Source organism: Anopheles marshallii, chromosome 2 (genome assembly GCF_943734725.1).
Source record: "Anopheles marshallii chromosome 2, idAnoMarsDA_429_01, whole genome shotgun sequence".
NCBI lineage: Eukaryota > Metazoa > Arthropoda > Insecta > Diptera > Culicidae > Anopheles > Anopheles marshallii.
Window position 1 is genome coordinate 1,777,180 of NC_071326.1, and position 22,565 is coordinate 1,799,744.

A 22,565-nucleotide genomic window follows, 5' to 3' on the forward strand; every position below is an offset into this window, starting at 1 on the left:
CTGGTGATAAACATGAACGATGAAAAATAACGGTGCCCGCTACCTCGTTAGTGGCCAGTACCGCCGTCTTGTGGCGCTCCGAATGGGCGGCCAAGTAGAAAAGAAGATTAAATTGACCACAAATTGGTCCATCAACTGCCTTTGCTCGCCTGGATGCTAGGCGAATGCCGGCCTGCCCCTGTTCCTGCTGCTACCTCATCAGCTAGACACAAGCTCATCGACCCCAACATCAGTGGGGGTTTTCTTACTTTCTTCCATCCGCAGGGCGTACAGAGCGCTGTTGAACGAACTGGCGAGAAAAATATCCAACCGTCAACTAAATGCGCTCCCTGATTACATCGCCTTCTAGCGTGAGGAGTCTCAATAGAATGGGTTTGTACGTCTCAATGAAGGGTTTCGTCCTGGCGTATTTTTATGATTCGTTTTACTACTCCTTGCCTATAAGGAACGGTTGAACAGAATCACGATTCCCAAACAACAAACGGTTCTCGTTTTGGTGCCCATGTATCACCCGACGTGCGGAAAGGAGTGCCATTGAATTGAGATATTTCTAATCGGGAAAAAAAACTAAGAGGAAACAACATCAACGAAGACATCATCTCCAGCGTGGCAGTGGAGCTTCTCTTGGCAAGCGGTATCAGTTATGGTGCAGCTTTTTCAGGTTGTCAAAGAAAGATGGGTCAATGAAGAAAGATGGTGGTGGGCATCATAAAGAAGAATTTAGCACCATATAAAGGGAGCGGTTCTTGCACATTCACTCAAACGTGCAAAACCCCTCGTGATGTTGAAACTCAGTTGAAGTATGCTGAACCTTGAAATGGTCGAAAAGTTCGGCTATACCAGACGAATGCCCATTGCGAATGCCACTCTAAATATTTCTATTTCATCGAGTTCGAATTAAGCAACTAATCGATTCGAAATGACTGATACAACAAATTCGCTTCGATTAGGCGAATTTTTTGAATGCTTCAAATGGTTTCGATTCTGTTTGCAAAAGTTGGATAGGTTATTTTTGGAATTCGTCCAAAGGTATGTAGCACAATTTTCTGGATACAATTTTGACTAAGAAACATTTGATTGGTAGTTTTCCGGTAAACCGTTTGGTATTATTTTTCAACGTCCAACTCACTAACCGACAACATTTGTTAAGGTAATTCATTTATAGTCAGAATTTTGTGCACAAACAGCGTCACCAGAAGAGTGAGTGTTATTGCTCCAATCGGGTATAAACAAATCTAGCAATACATTTCAAAATAAGTGTGTTTGCTGCCATCCGCTTTGCGAATGAGCGGGATTTTGCACTACTTCACTGTTAAATGGAATGTCGTCCTTTTGCAAAACCTATACTGCAATGCACAAGCAGTCCATATTCTGCTGCAAATGGTGTCAGTGCGGAAAACTGCAAACTAACTCTGATGAACGAGCTTGCCGCCGTATGATGAGTGCGAGTAGGAGCGATACTGTCGAAATGAACGGACAAACATGTTGTTCGTTTGGTCGGTATGAACCAAGCTCGAGGAAAAAAGAAGCGTCCCGTAAGGATGAATTTCATGACACTACCAACGAACGCAACGGCACAACACTTTCCTCGATGGTGTTGTGGATTGTTTGAAGTTGCATTTTAAAAGCGTATGATGCTGTCAAAAGATGTTACACGTGTTCGGATTTAATTCGTGGCCATCGATTGAAGCTATCGAGAACTGCATCGCTAGCGAAGCTGTATGTTGTTTTCCGTTATTTACCGTTTTGTTTGATATCAATGAAATGGGTGTTTGGTATGTGATACAATCGCTTACGATGTGTAGTAACAAGTAATCACATGTCCCATTATTGTGTATGTGATGCGGTTGCATTGAACTACGATTGAAGCCAAATTCCATACGAACGATGCAGCATACGAATGTAGCAGTATACGATACTGTATTTTTTTACTCGTTATCACTCACTATTTGTGATCCTAAAAAAAATCACATTTTAACTAAGGCATCCCCATTCAATCGATTCAACTTTAATCAAAATGAATACATGCGCTGTGGTAAATGTGACAATTTCAATTAATTTAAGTGATACAGTTTCTGGTCGCTTTTATGCATCAAACATAACCACATTCTATCACACAATAATCACCACAGTGTAATAGTCTGAGGATAAAAAAAACTCCTCTCATTATCCTGTGCAATATTACTCTCAAATTAAAACAGAGCTGAGCTCATGGTGAGGTTTTGTGGAAAATGGCATATGAATATTGAAGGACTTATAGACTTGAGGAGTTACCCGTAAAGCACTCCAGATGGATTGTGTTTAGATGAGTTTTTTGAAAAAAAATATGTAAAAAATTGTAATAAAGATGAAGTGAGAGTGGTCCTGCATCAAAGACCCTCTGCAGAACAACAGCTGAAGCTATAACCATTTAATAAATTAAAACACAGAATGTGTGACAGATGTGTGTAAAATATGACACAGATGTCGGAATTATACATCAGAACATGAGATGCATGAACTCGATTCAGCATTCACATTACATGAATATGAAACTATGTCATTTTCAATACAGACATCAGCTACTATTACCAAATTCCAAGATACAACAATTTTGATATATCGATCTAACTTTGTGGTTCTATGTGGAAAGCGAATGAAAAAAGTAATGTATTGATAGTACCTTCAACACTGTTGGATATTTCTTCATGCAAAATATCACCCGAAATGCAATTTATTCTGAGAAAATAAGTAAAGCCGGGTTCAAAACCTTCAAGTACAAACGATATTGCTTCTTGGCATACGTGAAAATTCGAGCTAGACGAATATTCGAGTCTGCGTTAGCGTAGTATTTCGGAGAGACTACCAACTCATCCTTCCTGCATTCACACACAGATTGAAATTTGGTAGACAAACGCTTTTATTTCAGTGAGTTGTTTTTTTTTTCTTTTTGGCCCAAAGAGTTGTAGAGATCAATAAATTATCAATCATCCAACGTTTGCAAGCAGTTGTGCATTGTTGAGAGTATTTAAATTAAATCTACACATAACTAGCCACCTGACTGAAGTTTGTGTGGTGAGAACTTTAACAAACCCCGAACTATTTACTTTGTTTTTGCATTTTCATACCAGTGCAATTCGCATTCATTATTGAATACATTATTGAGAGTCCAAACTTTAACTTTTTCTCCGTTCGATTCACCTACGCTCGTATAATGTTGAATTCTGATTGTGTTTCACTACTGATAACGACATTTCCGACCCTATTTTCCTACACTACACCTGGCAAGATCATCGTTCGTTAGTTCGGGAGAGAGAGAGAGAGAGAGAGAGAGAGAGAGAGTGAGATTACAGACAGAGAAAGATGTTAAGAATGCACTTCGATTGGTAAACAAGTTATTGACGGAAATGTATGCTTCCTCAGCACTACATTAAGGGGCACTCTTCTGTTTGTGCTCCTACCTGTCAATGATATTCCTGCGAAGTTTCTGAAAGTGCTGCAACGGAACCCAGCTCAGAGTGCAGCGGGCAAAGAGACTGCTCGGGAAATAGTGCATGATGTTTATGCAGTCGATGAATTTGTTTTTTACAAATGTTTACCTTTCCATAAATAAAATATTCATGCCTGAATTCATTGTCTGACGAGGATTAGCTTCCAAGAGACACAGATAATGCAGGGACGTAAACAAAGCAAAACGGAAATATTCATCACTTCCAAACCAACACAACACACACACAAACTCATGTTGCCCTTCGTGAAAGTGAACTGAACGAATGGAAATTGGGCCGTGTGCTCCAACGGAACGGACATGATTCAATATTTGCATTTGCAATTTGTTTTTCCCCAAGAACAGAAGCAATTCCGTTCCGTTCGGTCGCATGCATACACCGCTGTGCTGCTACGGTCACATGGCAGCTGGGCAAGATGGGAACATAATGCAATTTATTCTAACAAAGATTGAGCGAATCGAAACGGTACGATGCTTTTCCGTATCCAATTCTCCATTTTCAGTGTTTCGACTGCATATTAGGCTAAGAATTAGTTCAGAATTAGTAATGAAAGTCATTTTTTGTCGGTTTATAAACGGTTTAAGAAGATGGTTTGTGTGTGATTAACGTCTAACAAGCTGTCAGAGCTCGCTGTTTTAGCTCTTTTGTGAATACCAGCCATTACAACGGTTGCTTAGCATCGCTCAATGCTTATATCTACATGAATTAGTTATCCGGTTTGCATAAGAAATAAAAAGAACTCACAAATCGAATTCGCCTGTCTCGCTGGGCGAGGCCATAAAGGTGAATAGGCGATCTGTCCAAAGGGGATCTGCCATCTGCTCCCAAACGTGCAGTTCCTACAAACGCTGAAATCGATTACGCGGCTCCTTGATTTAAGCGATTCGGCGTTTTATCATCGGTAGGCAATAACACAAAAAAACCGTTCCTACTCCCATTCCTAAACGCACGGTCCGATTAGAAACACCTGGCAATACATATTTGACTGCATTTTGCGCCAGAGCGCACAAAAAAGTGTGAAATACCGAGGTTTCGAACGGGTTCTGAAAAATGTTACCATAATTTAAAGCACCAAAACCAATTTCACGTTCGAACGAATGGTACAAGTGAAATCGGTTTCGAACAAGAAAAAAGCCCCTTGACTATTCGCAGGTGTGTATGTGTGCCCGAGTATGTTTTATTCTCAACCCGTGGAATGCGAAATTTTACTAAAAGCGCAAATCCTAACGAGCGAATCCTTTTGCGGGAAACTTTTTCTCTTTTCCTAGGCGATAGCAAATAGGCTCGGTACCGAAACGCTTAAAATAACTGTAAAACTTTTCCAATATAATGCTAACCAGCAGCAGTCTCGCACACAAGCGATGCGATGCGTGTTGTAGTATATGTTTTATTCAACCACTCGTGCGAACGTTTGCGAGGTAATTTTAACGATTCGAGCAACGATTCAGCAAAGCTCCACTTTTATGGATGACTGGTCGCCCGGCTTGGCATTCGTTTACGTATCATTTCTATGCTCATAATTACCGCTGCTAATGATGATGAGCGTGGTGGGCGCTGCGCAAACCGCCCGGGCCTTATGATTATTTGTTTTCCATGACGTGTGAACGAAGGCTTCTGCCGGGAATTATAGCGCAAAGATGCTGCATACTAATGACAATGCGAACCACCGTGAAATTGATCTGCACCCACTAAAAACCCGCCGAGTGCCAGTGCCAGTGTGTGTTGTGTTGTGTTTTTCGTTCCTACACACTGAAATTGGCTTACGAAGCGACGTCGTCTTCATTTTCCTGGGCGATGGCAACTTCTCCCAGGAGTTTTTTGTTTCGTTATTGTTTTCTGCTTTTCAACAAAAGAAACGAGGTGGCAGAGGTGTGCGCTTTCGATGCTGCATACCAATTTTTACACTTCTGGCCACTGAAACCGTAAAGCATCGATAGACATCACGTACATTCCACACCGCAGCTGGTGGTGGTTGTGTTTGCAAACGATAATATTACATTTATATGCACGCTTTCCTTCACAGCGTGATTGACTACATATTAAAGCAATCTTTGCGTAATATATTGCAGAAATTGTAAAACAATTTCACAACGTTGTTTGTCTCAAATTTGTAGATATCAGCACAATTAGTTGCTAGAAATTAAAACCATTTGTGTAAGAATTCGTTAACCATGGTATTGATCCTGTACCACAATGTAAACATAAGCTTTCGCTTTACATCTTTCTGCTGCCAAAACAAAGGAAACATGTCATGGGATATGACTGGAATGAATAAATTTTTGGAAAGTATAATACACTCTCAACGCGAATAAATCATATTGGATGCTTGTGACAGCGATCAATGAACCAATGGTCATAAATCAAACACTAGCAGCTGCTGCTGGACTCCACCATCGAACATGTTTAGCGGGTATTGAAAATTCTAGTAGTAGAATGTATTTTATTTTCCATCTGCCCAACCTTACACACCGTACGTTGCCGTTGCCTGTGCTTTGCCTGGTAAATGATTCCCGAGTTCCGAATCCACTGCTCTTAGTGCACGCCTCCGCAAGCACACATGCACACTCACTCCTGTCATCCATCGAAGCGTCCAGGCGTCAAAATCCTATCAAGCTTGACGATGCATTAACAATCAATTTATTATTTTACGATACCGCAAGCACCGGTACCTTTGGAACCGAACACCCGACGATGGATCCTGCGTTGGGTTGGAAAACAGGCACACACACACACACACACACTGAGGCAAAATACTCCTGTGTTCAAGCCTGCAACCTATGCTGCAGGGAACCGGCTCCTACCCTTTCGCTTGCACGCCGAGGTATGAATCCAATTGGGTTCCCACCGTATGTTCTGGAGGGCAGTGTGAAAGTGTGTGCAAGACCATGCACGCACACTTGCGCCTCAAAACCCACACGTCCATCAAAGTTAAGACCGGCAAGGACGTCCAGCAGCGCAACCGCCCAACCGACGGGCCCGAATCAGACACATGCCTTAAATGGATCAGTCGCTCCACCGAACGAAGCCATCGCCAACGAATAATGTTGAAGCGTTCAAATATGTTCCGTACCGGGGAGCTGTCAGCTAAGAGGACAGGCCATATCACTTGGCCGAAAGCACACCGCCGGGATTGAAGCCCCCACGGGGGAAATGTTGCACGATGGTGTCGTTTCGGAAGCGGCAGCGTGTCTGACAGTACACAACCGAGCAACCGAGAGTGCCGTGGCGGTAGTCTTACCTATCTATCCGATCTGTCACATGACACAACCGAACCGAACAGCAACAACAGCAAAAAATGGAAAGATATTTTGCTGTCGATTGCCAATGGCCAGAATATGGAGAACATGTTTTTGCGAATTCGAGAGTTCTTTTTTTGGGAATGTTCACCGTAAAAAAAAAACATCTCGAAAACCACCACCGAAACATGACAGCAAGGCAACGAATATTGTGACGATGACTGCTACGAGTACGGTGCACGGTGATGTCGATGATTGTCCATGTCGAATTTGGTGCAAACGATTTACGCACCGAGCGCAACGACATCGATTTTCTCGACACCAATTGTTCCTCCGAGCAGGTATTCCGAGCTGTTAAAATTTATACCTCAATTGGATGGCTGTACCGGTCAGTTTTTGAATTGGAGAGAAACATTCGCACGATAAGCGTCTCAATTTATAGAGCCTTCCTGACGATTATGGACACCCAGGACATCATAATGTCACCCTTCTGGAGATCTTATCAACATGCGACTATGGCCGTACGAGTTCGGAACATTGGTGTGTCGGAAAACAATTTTTGGGCACGGTCCAGTCCAATGTTATCAGACATCGTTGTGAAAAAGTGGCCGAATGTGCAAAGGCTACGATTTATGTTCGAACGTTCGTGAGAGGATGGCCTTTAGAAAGACTCTAGCGTAGCTCGAATACCTTGTATAAAGACATTTCCGGGATTCTCCTGCACATTCTTCCCATCGTTGTCGTCGTATCATCATTGTTGCTCTACCTCTAGTCGTTGGCACAGAGTGTAGCCACACTATGGGCTATTTGATAAAGGATTTATGTACAAAAGTCTTAACACTTCTTAACATCAACCCCTGCAGAAGACAGTCCATAATCATATGACCCACCTGTTTCACCTTTTCTGCCTATATTGCTTAACGGACTGTGGACAACGCATTCTACCGCTTGTCATAAGCATGCTGTCTGCCCTGTCACACATTCTGCAGCGGACTTTTTGTCGTCTTCAAAAGGAATTTTCGAGTGAAAAATAAATTGCTTACAGTAATACCCGAACCACCGGAGCGGGTTTCCTTAAGCTTCTTTTTGCTCACCGGTCTGTTGTCTCGCAGGAGGCTCACTGTTTGTACCATCCGGTGTTTGAGTCATCCACTGCCGAGAGCAAAAGCTGAAGCGAACTTTCGGAAGCAAAACCAACTTCTTCCAGTGACGTACGGGCGAAGGATGGCCTGCCCGGAGGCCTGCACGCCTGTCTTACACGAGCGGAAGCTTAAAAGCGCATTCCCATCATGTTTGGGCCGCTGGAATGTTTTGCAGAATGTACATCGAACCACACCGCACGCTGCTCGTGTTGTACATGGTGCGCAAAACACACACCAAACTTATGCCCTCCCGGTACGCCTCCACGAAGCAGTTTCACGGAGACAGTTGGAATTTTATTAGACATTTATCATAAAACTATGGTAAGGTATATGAGTGCAGGGTTCTGAAAAACCCAGTGACCGCGCGCCATAGTGGCGCGACTGCACTGCAACTTTTCCCATCGCACACATACGCGATCGCGAATTCTCGCAAGCCTGGCGGCGATTGTACACATCATTTAACAATGGCACAACAACAATGGCGCCAACCGGCGACAGATGGATCATAAAAAGCTATCGTAAAGATATTCTGCTCCGGGTGTGTGATAGCAGCACCATCTGGGGCAACGTTTATTCGCCCTGGAACGTTTGCAACATACGGGTGCCGTTCCTGATATTGATGCGTCATTTGATATATGCTCGCAAATAGGTCGAACTTGGAAGGAAGTTGTTTAAGTTGTACATCTTTTTATGCCGGAAATGGAAAACCCCACATAAATTCGCTTATTGTAACTTATGTAACTATACAAACAACATAATTGAAGAGCACTGTACATTCCCGCACCTAAAACATGCTTTAGATTGAAACGGAATCTCCATCGAACAACGCACGTTGGATCATTTATAGAAGGGTTTACTGCCCCTGGTTCGATGGTACGATAAATAGGACACAGTCATAACAAGTTCTATTTTATAGCTTTCAAATATACTAAAAACGATACGCGCTTTAATCTCCAACAGTACTCCTTGATTCCGGCAAAGGTTTTGCCATGCTTGAGCTTCAAGTTGTTTTCTAAAATTCGTCAGAAAATATTCCAACATTTCTTGTTTTATCCTGGCGGCCACAAGGGATCAAATTGATTTCGCCGCTTGCAAAATGTACGCTTACCAATCCCAAACATTCGTGTTATACTCATCCTGCTGAGGCCCGGAGTGTGGGGATCGCACCAAAAGGATCAACCAACAGGAGAGGGTTTTGATGAAAAGTGGTCAACACTTGCAGAGTTCTAATCCATTTATGCGTGTATTTTTTTTTTGCTCATTCCTCTTGTTTTTAACTGTGCCTACGTTTCCCACTCTATACGTGGCGCGTACGGGCAATTCTTCATTCGCAGCACATGCAGCACATGTTCAAGTTATCTCCATGAACGGGCTAACCACTTCACGCAAAAACCCGCAGTCATCCGTCGCCGTGTTCGCATTTGAACATTCTGGAGAGTGTCTATTCCGACCGGAATTTTTGCGTTTTCCATCTACTTCACTACACACGACCTTCTCGCTGTTGGTCGAACAGGCCTCGCAAGAACAAAAACGAAAACGAAAAAAAAGAAATCTTCAATTTACAGCACAACCAGAGGCTGAAAAGACTTGCCGTATAGATCCCTCTGGTTCGTTGAGGGTTAAGTATATCCGTTTTCAATGATACTTATTCTTTGCAGCCGTTATCCCGTTGTGCGTTGCTTTTCTTTTAGTGTTTTCATCTTTTTAATTGAATTTCAAGATGCAGCCCGAGCGTCGGTTGAAGATAAACGATGGTTTACTTTTACGAAACCAAAAAATGCTATAGATTATGAAGCGGCAAAGTCATCATTGTAGAGTAGAAAATGTGTATCGATCACAATGTTTGCTGTCAATTAACATTGACAACAGCCCAATTAACTCGCTCGACAAACTTCGGCTATCTATGAATAGTTTGTTTGCAAAGATTGAATGAAAAACAACCGTTCCCGAGGCCCGCCAAAGCTCGTACTGAGGCGTTTGGGCAAAGCTTCCCGCAGAAGAAGTACTGCGACACAAGAAGACACTGTTGCACCGTCTAACAAAGTTACCTAACAATTCGATTGTGTCAATCATTTGACATAACTTGCGAAAAAGGGGAAAAGTTGCGCATGATGGTTCCGTGCTGTGTAATAGTGACGCGATCCGGCAGAACTTCCGCAAACACGATGCACAATATTTTACACGATGTAACAAACTTTGCACTTTACTGTTTTGCCCGGCTGCTCGGCATGGACGAAAAACTACTCCATTGTGACAATGCTGCACCGGTAGCTACCAAGAGCACCAACAAAAAATGGGTAACATTACGAACAACTTTACCCAAAAGCCGTAAGGAACGGACAAATTTTCTTATCGAGTACACCTCTTGCACCGTGAAGCTCGTTGCAATGCAAACAGACTGGTCTACCGTCTACATGCAGTGTCCGTTCGGTCGTTGAAAAACGCTCACGCTGTAAATCTTCTCAACAAACCGGGCGCGTTACGTTCCGTGGTGGCGCAGAATCTGAAGAGATGACACATTCGAGGAGATAAACTCGTTTACGAAGCTCAGAGCACAAAGCATCTTCCTAGCTAACGGAAAGCAAACTTTCGGTACCAACTTTAATAAAATGTTATCATTTTCCATTTATGCTGCTCCACGCGCGTTAGCTTTCAAAATAACTCTGCCGAGTTCGAGTTGCGAGCCATGTGCATCAAGGCATTAGGGCAGCGCCTATGGTACAGTTGCATGATGGCCTTCGTTAGTAGCTATTTTCTTAAACTAGAATAGAGCTCCTGTTGCACACCGATGCATTCAACGACCAAAACTGTGTGTGTGTGGGGGGACGGAATGAACTGCGGATACGTTGAGTGAAATGGTCTTGTCGTTGCTTAGCTCTGGTTACCGTGCTGTTGAAGAGTATTTCATGAATTTGAAGCAGCTTGAGTAAGTTAGATTCATTTGATGAGCAACATAAACACTCAATACCAACATCGAAACGAAATTTGTTGATTGTAACGATTGTAAGCCGACTTTATGAAGTATTTTCTCTCTATTAATCGCTCCTATTCTTGCAACGGTTTCGTCCAGATGAGACATGCCGCTCGGACGAGTTCACCTGTGCGAATGGTCGCTGCATACAGAAACGTTGGGTTTGCGACCACGATGACGACTGTGGTGATAAATCGGATGAAAAAAACTGTCAACCCACCACGTGCGATCCGCTGAAACAGTTTTCCTGTGCGGAAAATTACTGCATCACCAGCAAATGGCGCTGTGACGGAGAACCCGACTGTCCGGACGGTTCCGACGAAAGGGTAACTAATGTTTGGCCGGAATGACCTGATTCGCTCAATACGTAAGCTTGTCATGCTCACCCCTGCTGCTCTCCTTTTGGGGCAATGTTTGTAATTGTAGGGATGCGCCAATCTACCACCGGCTACCGTCTCCACCTGCCTACCGCTGGAGTATCAATGCAACGATCGCATCACCTGCATCCACCGGAGCTGGATCTGTGACGGCGAGAAGGATTGTCCGAGAGGCGATGATGAAATGCCACCGATATGTCAGAATGTAACCTGCCGCTCGGACCAATTCCAGTGCAAAAAGGATAAAACGTGCATCAATGGGCATTTCTACTGCAACGGCAAGAACGATTGTTCCGACGGTAGTGACGAGCAGAACTGTGGTAGTAAGTACATTCTTCATTTCTATCTTCACTGGGTCATTCTCCAGTGTTTGCTACGCTATGGACAAAGAAGCTGAAACCTTGGAACCTGTAACCTGCAGAATGCATCATTTATCCTTTTCCTTTTCTCGTCTCTCCTGCAGCCAACAGTCGCAGTGAGAAATGCAACCCGAAGACAGAGTTTGATTGTGGTGGTGGAATGTGTATACCGTTGTCGAAGGTTTGCGACAAGAAACCCGATTGTCCCGAGTTTCAGGACGAGCCCGCTGACAGGTGTGGCAAGAACGAGTGTCTACAAAGCAACGGCGGCTGCTCGCAGCTGTGTGTGGATACGCCTGCTGGGTTTTACTGCGATTGTAAACCGGGGTACGTTCAAGAGATAACGTTACGAGCTTCCAGACGGACTCTCAATACATGGCGTTTTTCTGATTCCAGCTTCAAATTGGCCGACAATCGAACGTGTGTCGACATCAACGAATGTGAGGAGCCTGGATCGTGTTCGCAGAACTGCATCAACGAGATTGGAACGTTCAAGTGCGAATGTATGGACAATTATCTCCGGGATCCGCGAGATCATACGCGGTGCAAAGCAATGGAAGGGCATGCCTCGCTACTGTTTGCACGACGACACGACATCCGTAAGATCTCGCTCGATCATCGCGAGATGACGTCGATTGTGAATGACACCAAATCGGCCACCGCACTCGATTATGTGTTTCGTACCGGTATGATCTACTGGAGTGATGTTTCGGAGAAGCGAATTTACAAGTAAGTTGTTGTGGAGTAAGCATTTTTCGTGAAATTTCAATACCTCATGACGGCACTCGTACAGGGCACCGATTGACGAAGGTTCAGACAAGACGGTCGTGGTGAAGGACCCGCTGGTCACATCGGATGGTTTGGCCGTGGATTGGATCTACAATCATATATACTATACGGACATCAAAAAATCAACTATCGGATTGACCAACTTTGATGGCAATATGGGCAAGATTTTGGTGCAGGACGATTTGGAAATTCCACGTGCCATCGCGCTGGATCCTATTGAAGGGTATGTAGTGGTATGCGTCAGCATTTAGGAATAATTCAATAAGAATGCACTCTTATTATCCCACCACAGCTGGATGTACTGGACCGATTGGGGCACCAACCCAAGAATTGAACGAGCCGGTATGGACGGTACGCATCGACAGGTGATTGTTAGCTACGAAGTAAAGTGGCCCAACGGAATCACGCTAGATTTGGTGCGAAAGCGTGTGTACTGGGTAAGATGTTACAAAGTTTTAGTTTGTCAACCATTTTGTCGATGTGCTTATCGTCATCGTCTTACCAATTGCCACTCCATTGCATAGGTCGATGCAAAGCTGAACGTGATATCGTCTTGCAACTACGATGGTTCCAAGCGCTCGGTGATTCTTTACTCCGCAGACTACTTACGGCATCCGTTTTCGATTACCACGTTCGAGGATTATGTGTACTGGACCGATTGGGATAAGGAAGCCGTATTCAAAGCGAACAAATTCACCGGCAAAGACATCGAACCGGTAACAGCGATGCACATGGTAAGTGCTAGTGAGGGATATTCATTTTACTACCGCAGCTGCTTAGTTGCGCCGCGCATATTAAAGGGTACACGGTACCACTTTGCCAGATAATCTCTAATTCATTCTCAATTTGTTGCCGCACCATTAGCTACAACACCCAATGACGATCCACGTGTACCATCCGTACCGTCAACCGGACGGTGTAAACCACTGTCAAGCGGTGAACGGCCACTGTTCGCATCTGTGCCTACCGGCTCCACAGATTAACTCCAACAGCCCCAAGATTTCCTGTGCGTGCCCAACCGGACTGAAGCTGATGAGTGACAGCCTAATGTGTGTGGAAGACGGTAAGTGGAGAACCTGTGCTCTTCTTGTTTTGCGTTTGTGTGTTACACTTTTCCCATTAAAGCTAAAACTGTCTAGAGAATACGCATAAGCAGTGTTTGCGCAGGGTGAAGATTTTCCATTCCGAGTGGCACACTCGCACCTTGTTCTTTTGGACGTACAGGGTCAACAAAAGCTACTGGTAGAAATTTGAGGAAAAAAAAGCTCATTCGCACACCACCGTTGAATATTCGCATCTCTCAAGCTCCTGCTCAGTCCACATTCCACACATCTGTCCCGCCGGACGCGAGCGGTCGGCAACGAGTTTTATTTATTCATCTTGCAGTTGTTTGCTGTTTTACTGCGCGTTTGGTCGTGTGCCTTGCTTTTTTTGTATTCGTTCGTTTTTTAATGAATTTTAAATGTTTTTCATTCGCTCGCTCTGGACGTTTACCACTTCCGCCAACCAATGAGTACACGCGTGGGAATCCCGTACAATAAATGGATTCGGTCAATAGTGTTGTTGCTCCGGTGGTGGTGGTTTTATAGCGTTTTTTAATATGTTTTTATGTCTTTCGCGTGTTGTAGATTGTTTTTGTTTTATTTGTGTTACTGTTTGCTTTGTCCCGTTTTGTACTATATGTTTGTTGATTTATTTATACATTCATTTGATTCGTGCTGCTGATTTTACTCATTTTTCTTTCTTTTTTTTCTTTTCTTTTTTTCTTTTTCTTCCTCGGATTTGTGTTTTATTTTTCAAAATTCCACCCCTTCACCATCTGGAATGTCATCATCATCGTCGTGTGGCAACCTGCTTTTCTGGGCTGGTTTTTCGTGTGCTGCTCAATTCAACCGATTGAATTGATATGCGCGAATGCGTCCGCACGTACGTGTGATAATCACATTTTTCTTCACGAATCGATTGCTGCCGTCAACGCCAAATTGGTTCACACAACAACAAAAACTCCCACATCCATTTAACACCATTATGTTGTGCTACAACCGTTGGAAACAATGGAAAACGTTCCTCGGGGGTTGTTGTTGTGTGTTTTTTTTGTTAATGTGATCTCTGCTAGAAAAAAGTCCAATTGATACGGCGAGCACTGGCGACGATAATAAGGGCAGTGGCAGCACTGGTACCATCAGTAGGAACAATGGTATGAATAGTAGTAGCTCCAACAAACACATCGAGCACCACTCGAGTAACATTTACGATAGCAATAAGGACATCATCGCTTCATCCGCAAATGTATCCTCTCCCTACTCCAATTCCTCTACATCATCATCATCATCTTCTAGTTCTGTACCATCCTCGACCCAGGGGGCAAAGAATAACTGTGAGTATAGTGTTTTATCAAGCTTCACCTGTTGTTTGTCTACGAAAGAACACGATTCGATCGCATGACAACAACGGCAAGCTGTTCAAGCAATACCATATCGACCTCCACGTATATGACAAATGAAGTCTAACGCCACTCTCGATGACTTGAGACAAATGGTGAACGTTTGGAAATAGGGTGCAAAGTGCTATTATCACTAATGCTACAAACATACCTGACAAGTAATGGAAGAGGTTTTCTGTTGTTGCTCGATTAATGACAAGGATGAACTCATCGGAGCGCTACCTCGGGATGTTCAGATTTAGTTAAATCCAATCGCAAGATAGCAAGATGCCTAACGTGCTTTTGATGTTCGTATTGCACACTCGAAGCTAATCACCGTGAAATGAAGCAGTGAAATTCAGCGTTGGTGTATGGGAAAAAACACTATGACACTGCATTACACAATTAACACCTCTTTGTTGGGCGTCTTCAAAGAGAAGCACACGCCACTGCACAATTCATATTCGAACAGTGTAATTACCCCGACTTGATTGGCGCTTACTGGTAGGAGTACGGGAGAAAAACGGTCTGTAGAAGAAACTAGCTAATCATTTGATCTTTCCCCTTCCCCGTTCGATGGTCTCGGTCATTCCCACATTCTACGGTAAGTGCACGGGCATGATCGAGCCACGTGATGCTGACGTCTTTTTTCCGTCCATTGCCTTCTTTCTGCAACAGGATAAAACTTTCCCTTCCGGCACATGAGCAGACATGGTACCTAGAATCTTAATAGTAATTAATAACGCCGCCCCTCCCCATCCGCTACGGTTCTCGCCGAGAAACGGAGCATCCAGAACATTGCCCTCCCCATCATAACATCTTCGCAGGCAGTTGGTGCAATTTTCCTACGCTAATTTTCCTCCCGAGACTTGTTACAGATTACGGTGTACAAGCGTTGCACGCGCGAACTTCTCCAAACAGAGCGCCCCATAACCGAATAGAACTCCTCAAAGATTCATGCTGCCAGTGCCTCGTGCATGTCCAAGGTAGTCGGTTTTGTGCAGCGGGTCACTACCATCATTTGCCAAAAGGCAAATAAAGTTGAACCACTATGGGTGGCAACTCACCCACCATTTCTCGGCATTCCTCTTCCCCCTCATGGAGCCATCACTGGAGGTGGGGTGCACGGGAAGATTTGTTTCGGGGAACGAAAAAGGAACAAGCAGAAATTGAATCATAATTCCCCGAGAATGAAACGAACATGCGAAAAATGCTCTCCAAAACTTGCTCCTAATTGCTTCAGACACTTCCAACCCCGAATGGCTGAGCTTGGGAAAGAGCGCACGGCTAAGAAAGGCCATATCAGTGGAGAGTTGGAGTTATTTTAGTGTGCACAAAGCAAACGGCTAAACTTCCTTCCGAAAAAGGGCCGTCACAAGGTCCAAAGTGTTTGCACGATGGGGGAGGTTTCGGTCGTAACCTAGTCCAACAAAACCCCATTGGCCGGGAATTGGTTTTCATGCTTTGCGAGCTGAATGATTAATCATCCTTTTAGTATCCTTTCTAGGAAGGGTTCACGATCGAGGAACCGGGCCCAAAAATAGGTAAGGTAAATTATGGAATTGTTTTTTCAGCGCCGGTGACTCCCTTTCTGGCGGTATACAATTGAATTTCGAACAAATATTTACACTTCGACGTTTGAGTGTGCTTACCGGTGTCGGCTTTCAGCCGCGCAATACCGCAAAAAGTTATCCAGCTCCCAGTTTCGGGGTTATTCATTTGCACAATTGTGGTTGATTAGCTAGAGCAAATATAAATATTCTGCCGTGCGGCCATTACAGGTCGATAAAGCTGAAAAAAAAACGCCACACAATTTGATTATGTGTCTTTATGGCACGACAGGACAGGGCGGGATTCACACGGACTTTTGACCGATTGGCTAACCGCAAAACGGGCGCACAACCTGCCAATAAATTCGATCCGTGCGATGGCATCGTTTGAAAAACGGTGCAAATCAACACCAGCTCTCACACGTTGACAATCGTTACAATTCAATTTGCACAGCACTTATCAGGTGCCGTCATGCGTATGTGCGGTGGGGAATTGTTTTATTTATGGTTTAAAATGGTTCACCGTGCGCTCATTTGCGTACCCGAAATGAGCTTTTAACATTGCACGGAGTTTGTGCCTTTCTTCCCCCAACCACCGGTGTTCCAGTGTGCTGGGCGATCACGATGCTGAAGCTCTGAATGTTTATTTAAAGCAATTTGATTTACCGTTTAACCATGGATTGCATTTCACTTGTTTTATTGCATTTCGATGCGTTTGGAGTTTTTATGTATGGTTGGATGGGTAACAAATTATGCACGTGGAGCAGGTACCGTGTCAACCATTCCACACAGGGTTGAAGAGTTTAATTACTGCGCCCGACAACGGTCACCGGGTGCATAATTGGACCCTTCGGTTGTTGAAATGCTCGTTGCAAATATTCAGATCGATCAAAAAACGATCATCGCCAATCACCATTAAACACAGCGCGATATCACACCAACCACAGAACGCATTTACGGAAGCTTGCACTTTGTTTAATTTACCACTCTGTGTAATTTAACGCATATTTCAGCATCCAGCCTAGCTTTTGCGAGAGGGAAAATGTATCTTTCCCACCCCATAAACCGATTCTAAAAAATGGGAACAACAAACCAAACAAACTACCCTGCGTGATTCGAAACGCGTTGGAAAATATGGTTGATTTATTGGAGCTTATCCATCCACTCTCTCTCACACACACACACAAAGCGCCGGATGGACTGTTTGGGTCGGAGTGTTTGTTCAGGTTCAACAGGCATTGCGAAAGTATAATTTATGCCACCAAACGTAACGACTACACCCATTGATACGTGATCGGACATATTGCATGGCTAATTATACAACGCTGGTTACGCCTGTTCCGGACTCGGTTCGTGCTCCGGTTCATACTCCACATCGTACAACCATTAACGGGCCGCGACTGGGAGACGAGGACACACGATGGTTTGTTGAATTAACTTCCTGAACTGCTCTTTAATCTCGTACCGTGCACTGCAAAAGGGCTGTGCCCCACGCCCGATTCATGTTTGCCGGTTGGAAAACGGTGCATATAATTTGTGTCATTTATTGAAACTTGTCGTCCTGGGGGCAGTGGGTTGAATCGCTCCCTCTCGGTCGTTCTCGTTTAGCACAGATTGCCAATACGGTTTGCTAGTGTTGGCGGGAAGAGGCCAACATCCCGCAGGCTATTTTCTGCCTACACTCCGATACGCTTCGTTGGCGGTGATATCAACCCGGGGCCTGGTTATTGGTTCTGGTGGTCAAGCTCGGTTCCGGTGTCAAAGCAATTTGTGAATTATAGCGCAAAATTAACTTTATAGATTGGTATATGGTGCCAGCTGGTTCTGCTCCACCCGCTGCCACCTTATCTACACGCTTGTTCTGGGTTTGGAGGTTTGACCCGGAGCCTAATCGAATGAATTTTCCGGAAAAAATAATCCATTTCCGGCCACTGTGATTTATAGCTGATCACCGAAGGGGCACAACAGCGGACTGAATCTGAAACCTCGAAAAGTTTAGATCATAAATAATTGCCCATCCTTGCCACACCGTGTCCAGCGAACTCTCTCGTCTCTTAATCAAAGCTAATCGACCGTCCAAGGGCCTCAGCTGCGTACCGGGGTTGGCTTCGGTAGTTTAACTTACGCAACTGCACGTTTTTCATTCGGGGCTGCCCGGTTCGAAACAAACCAACCAGGGCAAATCAATTACTGCATCCGGTGCTGATGCTGATGCAACGAACGTGAAGTCACGAACAGGCAAAACATCTCGCTTCGTTCACTTTAGAACGAACAGCATTCCTCTTGGTTTGAGATTGCCCAGTAAAAAAGCTAGCAGGTAGTAGTAGTAGTAGTAGTAGTAAGCTCACAGTAAAACGACACAAAGCCATCCGTTTTGCGAAATCCAAACATCATGCATTGTAACCCGGGAACGCCGGGCATACATTCCTTCGTCGCAGCGTTGTTAAGTGCATTCTCGATGCAAAAAAAAGAAAGCAACAGTCACGGACCAAACATAAATATCCTGATCCTGCTTTTTCATCCTTTCCCTATATGCATCTAACGCTTGGCACCGTCATCATCATCATCACCTTCATCTCATCTGCTTCTTCCGTCTTCTGCGCTGCGGCCAAACCTACCGGGGGTGGGAATTTGTCTCATCCACTCGATCCCAAACCGGGTTATTGATACCTGGGGGTACCCACACCAAACCCCTCTCTGCCGAACGAATGGATTTGCAATCTTACAAAAAAACACAGGGCAATCGACTATTGCCCTGCCCGGGTTTAGGCCACCCGGACACGTCCCGAGTTCCTCCAGCATCGCAAACAGCTTACATCTTGCCGCCATCTGTACCAACCTGACGCGCACGGTGGCAATTATGGAAAGTTTGAAATCGTCCACCCGTACGGTACGGGACCGGACCGCACTGTACCATTCGTACATGAACCGGGTGGTCGCACCGAACCAAACGGAGGTGCGCCCGGTGCGGTACTCGTACTGGGAACAGCGTAAGCGATTCAATCTGCTTGAAAACCTTTTCCCCCGGGTCCCGGCCGACGCCATCGAGCGGGCCAACGAGGCGGCCGCGGCCCAACAGCGGACACTCTACGATAACGAGCTGTCCGCTTCCATCCAGTATGTGAGGTGGATCTGCGAAAAGTATCGAGGTAACTCGTCTGTCTGTCAGTGTGTGTGTGTGTGTGTGTTTAAGCTGTCTCCATCGTCCTAGTTCGTGGTTGTGTCTGTTTGTTGCAGTTTGATTTTTCTTGTATCCTCTTTTTAACTATCTCCGTTCTACGTCATATGTTGTACGTTTGATGTTTCTGTCTGATCGATTGTGCTGTTGTTCCTTGTGTGTAAATGAAGGTAAACTGATGTAGTTTAGTGAGTTCGACATGTCTGAAAGACTTTTTGATTTATGCAATTCTCATTAATTTTTCACTCCATGTTTTGCCAAACTTATTCAAGGTATTAAAAACGATCAACGAGCAAAATATCTCTTTTTCGGAGCATCAGCTTCACTCTACACTTTCACCCGATTCGTTAGGGCTGAAGCAAACAGATATCAATCAGAACCATTTTCACGCACACGAACACCCAGGTGATCTCAAACAGACAGATTTGCTTTGTTTTGTTAGCGAATTCCCGCCAGCCGCGGGAGAGAACATATCCGGGCATCTCCAATATAAGATGCTAACTAGTGCCACTTGTACCGGTCAGTCATCGCACGGCGTGTCGATCAGGCACACACGGTTCGCGCTCGAATTCGCACAGTGCAACATCCATCCTTACCAGTCCAGTGTTAGTTGAAGTACCGGGCGCCTCCATGAAGCAAGCCGCATGCGTATTATCTATTTTTAGCGCATTCGAGCGCATTAATACGCGTGGGTGTGACGCGTGCACCGCGATTTTAGCGGGTTTTTGTTGATTCAATCCGATTTTACGGCTCTTTAGTGGCCAGTTTTTCTCCGTCTTATCTTTGAACACACACGGCAGTGCAGTTACAACATGCGTCTTACGAACGTTACTTGGATTATGCTGAGACATACACACGATCGAAAAGGTATTAGATTTGTTGAGTGTCAAGTGCATGCAAAGAGGAGAAAGCTTGCTGTGATCAACTCATCCTCAGTTTCACACACAAACACTCACAATAGCGCACATGAATGTAAAATGGTGCTCCCGACGGGCTGTTGTGACATTTTTATTAGCCGTGTGATTTTTTGTGCTTTTAACTAAATTAATGCACCATGCTTGTTTGACATTCATCGGGGTACAATGAAACAAAAAGACACACACTATTGCGTTGTTGAAACACATTTCCATCAGTTATCAAAATCCGGAAAAGTCATGCACGGTGTGGCAAACCTCTGCGGCGCAATAAGCCCTTCGGGTTCATTTGTTATGGTTATTTTTTTTTGTATTTTGGTAAAATCGATTACGAAGCCAAGCACGTAATCCGTGAGTGAAGTTTTTCCGGTTCATGGCATTACCGGAGGAACGCAAACAGGGAACTTCACGAAGGTTGGCACAGGTCCTGTTAGTAGTTAGCAGTGTGAAAGGTAAATTTTTATGTACGAGAATTGCAACGGAAAAAAATAACTGCATCGGAATTGGTGTGAGAAAAATAGGTTTTTTGTGTATGTGTGTAAAGCTTCCAAAAAAAAATAAATAAATGCACAAACACACACACATCCATCCCCTAGCCAATACCAGAAATCGGCACCGGTTGAGGTAGTGTGACATGTTAATAAATTAATCGTGATTTTCCACCCGAGGGTCCACTACAAAGCCCTACCGTTTTTAATTGAATGAACAACGAAATTACCATGAATTTCCCGCGCAGTGTGCCCTCTAGGGGGGAACGATAGTGGCGCGTTTTTTTTTCGTACTGGAGTGAAGCCAACGAACAAGGGTTGCCTTTGGCGAACCAATTGAATGACCGCCACACTGGTATGAACAGAATATTAATTAAAAGATTAAAAGCCAACTCACTCAGGCCCATACTGGTGCGTCCATACCGTCCCGTGGTTTATCTGGCCATTGCCTTTCGCACCCATAAAAAAGTTGGTAGTGATGAAAAGAATGTGTAAACCTTTGGTGATGCGATGGACACTAGACACTCTGTGTTACGTATACTTATGTGTGTCCTGTGCGTTTTTGGAATAATTTGTGACGTACTGTTGCAACGACATGCATTTCAATCAATTAGCAAAAATGAAAAATTGCAACTGATCTTATAAATCCACAAATTATCGCGCTTAATCCAGAGGCGTTTCAACAATAGTAGCTGTTTTTTAACGCGATTGGGCCAATTTTTATTGCGCCATTCGTTACTTCTTTTAAGCTTTCGCTTCTTGTAATATCCCTTTTTATAATTGAAACTTTACCCATGTACACAAATGTTGCCTTTCTTTGTCCTTTTCCTCGAGCTCCTCATATAATTTATTGAGTGTTAATGAAGTTGCCCGAGTCAAAAAACAAGAACAATATTTACCGATAAGAGCGTTTCACTTACTTTCGCGCACGTGTTGCTTGCCGATGAAGCAGAAGCACACGGAATGGCCAAAACAATCTGGCGGTGCAGTAATTGGAAACCGAATCAATAGATTTAGCGTTGCTAGGAACCCAACAAAACAATGAAGCACACACACACACACACATACAGCACGAGTAGTCAAGTTTAAATTGCTTCAAACGAAGGCAACCGCTCTTGGGCAAACCGCATTGCTTTGGTGGCCGGGCTTTGAAATATTTATCATTCCTCATCCATTTATTAATTAAAACTTTTCATCCGACCCGATCGTACCGGGCATTCCTTTCCCACACCGGGTGCTCTGTAATGATACAGATTCGTCCATCGGATGCTTGATGCCCCGACCGCCTACCACATGATCCATAAAACTTGGAGGGCGGGTGAATGTTTCGGGCTATTGCTTTCCCGTGTGACGCCAGTTTCTCCGCATCATGCATGCAGTCGATCAATAACCAAACCGAAAAATCCAATTACCTACAAAATAGGTGCAAAACCTCAAACACCCACACCACGAACAGCTCGCACCGAATGGTGTACATGATTTTACGTATCCCCTTTTTCCACCGAACCCTCTGCTGCTTCTCCCCTCCTTGCTAAGCCAGTGTGAGCACATTGAACAATTATTGCATCAGAGGATCAGGGCAGAAAAGATAGTGCGCTGCAAACGGACAGTACTTCACGTGCCGTTTTGGATGGAAGCCGTTGGCGGAATG

The 22,565-nt window shown here is 44.4% G+C and overlaps 1 protein-coding gene across 1 annotated transcript in view; it reads left to right on the top strand.

Annotated features, from left to right (window-relative positions):
* Nucleotides 1-22,565, top strand: part of LOC128715597 (low-density lipoprotein receptor-like) — a 144,495-nt gene that overhangs the window by 106,533 nt on the left and 15,397 nt on the right. Inside the window, exons 5-14 of the mRNA XM_053810509.1 lie at nucleotides 10,937-11,163; nucleotides 11,264-11,537; nucleotides 11,678-11,900; nucleotides 11,970-12,302; nucleotides 12,367-12,585; nucleotides 12,655-12,799; nucleotides 12,887-13,096; nucleotides 13,227-13,425; nucleotides 14,479-14,739; nucleotides 19,073-19,483. Of these exons, the coding sequence (XP_053666484.1) occupies nucleotides 10,937-11,163; nucleotides 11,264-11,537; nucleotides 11,678-11,900; nucleotides 11,970-12,302; nucleotides 12,367-12,585; nucleotides 12,655-12,799; nucleotides 12,887-13,096; nucleotides 13,227-13,425; nucleotides 14,479-14,739; nucleotides 19,073-19,483 (2,502 nt within the window). The remainder of the gene's footprint in view (nucleotides 1-10,936; nucleotides 11,164-11,263; nucleotides 11,538-11,677; nucleotides 11,901-11,969; nucleotides 12,303-12,366; nucleotides 12,586-12,654; nucleotides 12,800-12,886; nucleotides 13,097-13,226; nucleotides 13,426-14,478; nucleotides 14,740-19,072; nucleotides 19,484-22,565) is intronic.